Genomic DNA, 4863 nt, shown 5'->3' with positions numbered 1-4863 from the left:
AGGTGTCGGGGCCCCCCCAGCCAGGCAGAGCTTTGGGCTGCGGGGTACAGCTTGTGGCAGGAGGGGACCTGCAGCCTGGGACCCCTCTCTGGGCAGAAGCCTCCACTGCCTCTCTGGGGAGCTGGCCCAGATTCCAGGGCTCCCTGCCACCCCACCCAGCAGGTCCTTGAGGACCCCTGGCCAGCGGAGCCCCCTGGGCCAGGCAGGAGGGAGGTGCCGTGGCTGCTCCGCTCCGCCTGTGCCAAGGTGGAGGGTTCGGGCGACCTTTCCCCGTCCTGCCGCGTACCCGGCGGGATGAAAGGTCGCTGTGTTCCCCGAACATCATCTGCTCCGGACGGACCTCGGTGTACCAGCAGGGGTGGGAGGGACACCATGGCCGGCCTTGGTGCCTGGCTCAAGGCTGTTCCCACGGCTCTGCCGGGTGCTGGTGCCAGCAGTGTGAGGGCTGCGGGTGGGATGGGTGTCCCGCAGGGTCCGGGCCACCCTGATCCCTGCAGACCCCTCAGCTCTGCCTGCACAGACTGACCCAGAGCTGCCGGGTGGGCTCTCCCTGTGGTCTTGACCCCTCTGCCCCCCCTGGGTGCTGTGGCAGCTTGTGAGCACGCATGGGTGCCGTCCCCATGCAGGGGCAGGGCCAAGCACACGTGTGGGGTGTAACCAGGGCCAGGAGTGGAAAAACAAATAGTGTGGAGCTGATGGGTGCTGGGGCCGGTGGCATCGCCTGGGGTGGGACTGCTGATTCAGCCTCCCCAGGGCTTGTTCCTCCGTCGCTTTCGGCCTCCCCCAGGCAGCCCTGGTCCCACCGCAGCCCGGGTTGCTGTGGCATCGGACACTGTGGGACACCTCCTTGGCTGCCACGGGAGGGGAGCAGAGCCCAAATCCCTTGGGAGTGTTTCTGCAGCATTCAGAGCAGGGGGAAGGTTTGGGGGTGGGCAGAGGAGCAGGCAGGGAGCAATGCTCCGGGCAGCCCTGCCTCCCCCAGCCCCCTTGGTTTCCATTGTTTCCCCCTGCAGTTCATGATGATGAGGATGCTGCTGTCAACAGGATTGCGTAAGTTCCTGCCCGACGGGTGCTCGGCCACTTCCTCCCCCTGCCCAGCTGGGCCACCGCGGCCCCCCAGCCCATGGGGGCCGGTGACCCGGGGGGCCATGGCCAGGCTGTGACCCCTGCGGGGGCCCAGACCCAGTGCCGGAGCTGATGCTCGTCCCTCCCACAGGCTGGGGCTCTGCACCTTCACCCTGGCCGTGGCGCTGGGCGCTGTGCTCCTGCTGCCCTTCTCCATCATCAGCAACGAGGTGCTGCTCTCCTTCCCCCAGAACTACTACATCCAGTGGCTGAACGGGTCCCTCATCCACGGTGGGTGCATGGGGCAGCCCCAGCGTGCCCCAAGGGGTGCGGGTCAGGGTTGCCCCCCCCAGGAGCTCACCCCACACTGTCCCCCCCTCCAGGCCTCTGGAACTTGGTCTTCCTCTTCTCCAATCTGTCCCTTGTCTTCCTCATGCCTTTTGCCTACTTCTTCACCGAGTCAGAGGGCTTTGCGGGATCCAAGAAGGTAGGTGGCTCTGTGGGTGCGTCCCCCCCCCCGTCACCCCTGTCCCTGGCTCCTCGCTAACCCCACTCTCGCAGGGCATCATGGCCAGGGTGTACGAGACGTCGGTGGTGCTGCTGCTGCTGACGCTGCTGGTGCTGGGCATGGTCTGGGTGGCCTCCGCCATCGTCGGCAACGACGCAGCCAGCCGCCAGTCGCTCTACGGTGGGTGCTGCCGGGGTATGCTGGGGCTCTCCCAGCTCCGGCGGGGCAGGATCGGGCCATGTGCTGAAGGGGAGGAGGGATGCCTGGTGCCACCGGCCTGACCCTGCCATCTCCACAGACCTCTGGGAATACTACCTGCCCTACCTCTACTCCTGCATCTCGCTCTTCGGCGTGCTGCTTCTGCTGCGTGAGTCGTGGGACGTTCCCCCGAGGTGCCGCAGCCCCGGTGGCTCATCCTGTGCCTGGTGCAGGACCCCGGGGTGCCTGGCTGGGAGCAGGGGCTGCTCCCTGCAAATGGTGCCAGGGTCCGGAGGGGTCGCGGTGCAGGGCTGAGCTCCCAGTCCTATCCAGGAGCCTTCTGGGGGCATGGGGAGGGGTAGGATGCTGGGTACCCCCTGCTTAGCCTCTCCTCCTGCTGCAGTGTGCACCCCCTTCGGCCTCTCCACCATGTTCACCGTCACGGGGAAGCTGCTGGTGAAACCCCGGGTAAGGTGTCCCCCTCCGTGTCCCGCTGCCGCAGCCAGGGGCCTTGCTGACCCCGGGGCTGCCTCCTCTCCCATCCTGGGCACGAGGTGCCATTCACACCCCCCTGCTGTCTGCTCACGGGCTCTTCACCCATCCCCAGCTCCTGGAGGACCTGGACGAGCAATTGAACTGCACGAGGCTCGAGGAAGCCTCCGTGTCCCGCAGGATCTCCTCTGGTAGGTGCCTGGCATGGCCGCTGGCCGGGAGGGGGGGCTCAGGGCAGAGCGGGGGCCCCTCTGCCCCACCACATGGGAGCCCTCAGCCCCCACGAGCCCCTCGGCATCTCCTTCCTGGCAGGCAAAGCTTCCTGCTGGCTGAACTTGAACGTGGAGCTGCTGCGGGAGCAGTTCTTCGCCATCCGGAGCAAGAGGCGGAAGCTGGGTAAGCAGCCTGGGGGGGGAAGCCCAGGATGCCTGGGTTCTCTCCAGCTTGGCACTGGGAGCACTGGTTTCCCAGGAGCCTGTGTTCCATGGAGGGAAGGTGGGGGTGAAATGGGGTGGGGGCTGTAACCCCCCACCCTGGCACCTCAGGGTCCCCCTCAATCTCCTGCCCTGGGGGCTTGTGCTCCCCTCTCACCTGGGCATGTGCCCCCCACAGAGCTGCGGCACCGAGCATCACCCTGGCAGAGGAACCTGGGCTACCCCCTGGCCATGCTGGGCCTCCTGGCGCTGACGGTGAGTGGCCCTGGGCTCTCCAGGGAGCTGGGGCTCATCCCTTCCTCCCCCCCCAGCCACCCTCACTCCCTCCCTGCTCCTGCCAGGGCATCTCCGTGCTCATCGTCTGCTTCCACGTCCTGGAGCTGCTGCTGGACGATGCCGCGATGCCACGGGGCATCCAGGTACCTGGGTGGGGGGACAGGGGACAGCGCGGAGTCGTGTCCCACACCAGCCTGGGACCCGCTCCCCCGCAACCTGCCTCCTCCTCTCCCGGCAGGATGCGTCCCTGGGCCAGGTCTCCTTCTCCATCTTCGGTTCCTTCGGAGCTGCCCTGCAGGTCATCCTCATCTTGTATCCTTCAGGCGGGCACTCGTGTCCCCAGCGCTGTCCCCAGGGCCACCCCACCCCGTTCTCCTCCTTAACGCCCCTCGCAGCTACCTGATGCTCTCCTCCGTCGTGGGCTTCTACAGCTCCCCCCTCTTCACCCGGCTGCTCCCCGAGCGGCAGGACACCCCCCTCACCAAGGTGGGAGCGCTGGGCTGGGGCTGGGGGGCTCCTGGGCCCCCCTCGGGGTGCAGGACCCCTGGTCCCCGCAGTGCATGGTTGTGTGTGTCCCTGTGTGCTGTGCGGTGTCCCCACATGAGGCCACCACGTGTCCCCCCACCTCCCGCTGCCTCCAGCACAGCCCCGGGCACGGGCAGGGTCCCGGTGGGTCTCTGGCACTGGGGAGCCCCTTCCCCAGCCTGGCAGCACCGCACCCCCCCAAATGCTCCTTCGTCCCCCCCAGATCATCGGGAACTGCGTCTCCTTGCTGGTGCTCAGCTCAGCCCTGCCCGTCTTCTCCAGGACATTGGGTGAGCCCCTGGGGGGGCCAGGGTGACCCTGGGAGTGGGGTGTCCCCATGACTGGGGTGCCCTGACCAGCTTCCCCCACCACCACCCTCAGGGATCACCCGTTTCGACCTCCTGGGGGACTTTGGCCGCTTCAACTGGCTGGGGAACTTCTACATCGTCTTCCTCTACAACATGGGCTTCGCGGGCCTGACCACCCTCTGCCTGGTGAAGAAAGTGTCCTGGGCCGTCCAGGCCGAGCTCATCCGCGCCTTCGGTGAGGACAGGGACGTGAGGACAGGGGGGCAGGCGCTGGGGTGTGCCCCCCTCCCCAGCTGTCACGCTCCCCCTCTGCCCAGGTCTGCACAAGCTGCCGCTGCCCGTGACGCGCTCCCGGCGCCCTGGCAAGCCCTGCTAGGACTGGGGGACGGGGACGTGTCCCCTCGTGCCACGGTGGCCCCCAGGACGTCTGCCAGCCACAGAGCCGGCCCCGATGGCACCCGGTGCTTCAGGGATGTCGGAGCCCCCCAGGGAGAGCTGAGACCCTGGGGAGGGCCTGGCCCCCTCCCCCCAGGGCTGTCTCTGCCTGCTGTGCTACTGAGCCTTGGCCTTGAGCTGCGTCCCCTCCCCAGCCCCCCCAGGGGCGTGGGGTCCCCCGGGGGCTGTGCTGGCTGCAGCCCCCCCGCCCCATTTACATACTTCCTTGGGGTGCGGTTGGGTTTTTAATGTGTGTCCCCCCCCGGGGGCTGTCCTGACACTACAGTGGGGGCTCTGTGCCCCCCCGCCCACAGTCACTCCACACCCCATTCCCCTGTCACCCAGGGCTGCCAGGGGGCACCGTTTGTCCCCTGCCCCAAGGCCTTCGGGGTCCGCAAGGGAGGAGCAGGGCCGGAGGGTCCTGGCTGCCCCCCACCCCAGGAGCTTGGTGTGATGAGTCTGTCAGGTCTCTGTTACCATGGAATTTGTTTGGAGCAATAAACAAAGTCTCTTTTTTTTTAATATAAAAATATCCTAATCTGGGGGGTTTTATTCCTGTTGAGGGTGGAGGGGGTCCCTGCCTGTGGGGGTCCCAGTCCTGCCCCCCCCCTCCCCCCTCCCC

The 4863-nt window shown here is 67.3% G+C and overlaps 1 protein-coding gene across 1 annotated transcript; it reads left to right on the top strand.

The window, feature by feature from the left end:
- The first annotated feature begins 783 nt into the window (after nucleotides 1-783).
- Nucleotides 784-4282, top strand: LMBR1L (limb development membrane protein 1 like). The gene is made up of 15 exons (XM_035891820.1): nucleotides 784-1050; nucleotides 1217-1356; nucleotides 1449-1552; nucleotides 1627-1753; nucleotides 1872-1940; nucleotides 2175-2239; nucleotides 2379-2454; nucleotides 2576-2659; nucleotides 2876-2952; nucleotides 3039-3116; nucleotides 3212-3285; nucleotides 3369-3459; nucleotides 3722-3788; nucleotides 3880-4041; nucleotides 4124-4282. Exons 3-15 carry the CDS (start codon nucleotides 1499-1501, stop codon nucleotides 4180-4182), a joined length of 1083 nt encoding a protein of 360 aa, XP_035747713.1. The 5' UTR covers nucleotides 784-1050; nucleotides 1217-1356; nucleotides 1449-1498; the 3' UTR covers nucleotides 4183-4282.
- Nucleotides 4283-4863: the final 581 nt, after the last annotated feature.

The sequence above is a fragment of the Egretta garzetta genome, unplaced genomic scaffold (genome assembly GCF_000687185.1).
Source record: "Egretta garzetta isolate BGI_Z169 unplaced genomic scaffold, ASM68718v1 scaffold1500, whole genome shotgun sequence".
NCBI classification, from domain to species: domain Eukaryota; kingdom Metazoa; phylum Chordata; class Aves; order Pelecaniformes; family Ardeidae; genus Egretta; species Egretta garzetta.
This window is presented reverse-complemented; position numbering and strand designations above follow the sequence as displayed.

Coding starts and splice junctions, on each gene's coding strand:
- LMBR1L (XM_035891820.1), top strand. CDS start 1,499: ATGCCTTTTGCCTACTTCTTCACCGAGTCAGAGGGCTTTGCGGGATCC. Junction 2,240..2,378: donor AGCTGCTGGTGAAACCCCGG/GTAAGGTGTCCC, acceptor ACCCATCCCCAG/CTCCTGGAGGACCTGGACGA. Junction 3,460..3,721: donor AGGACACCCCCCTCACCAAG/GTGGGAGCGCTG, acceptor CGTCCCCCCCAG/ATCATCGGGAACTGCGTCTC.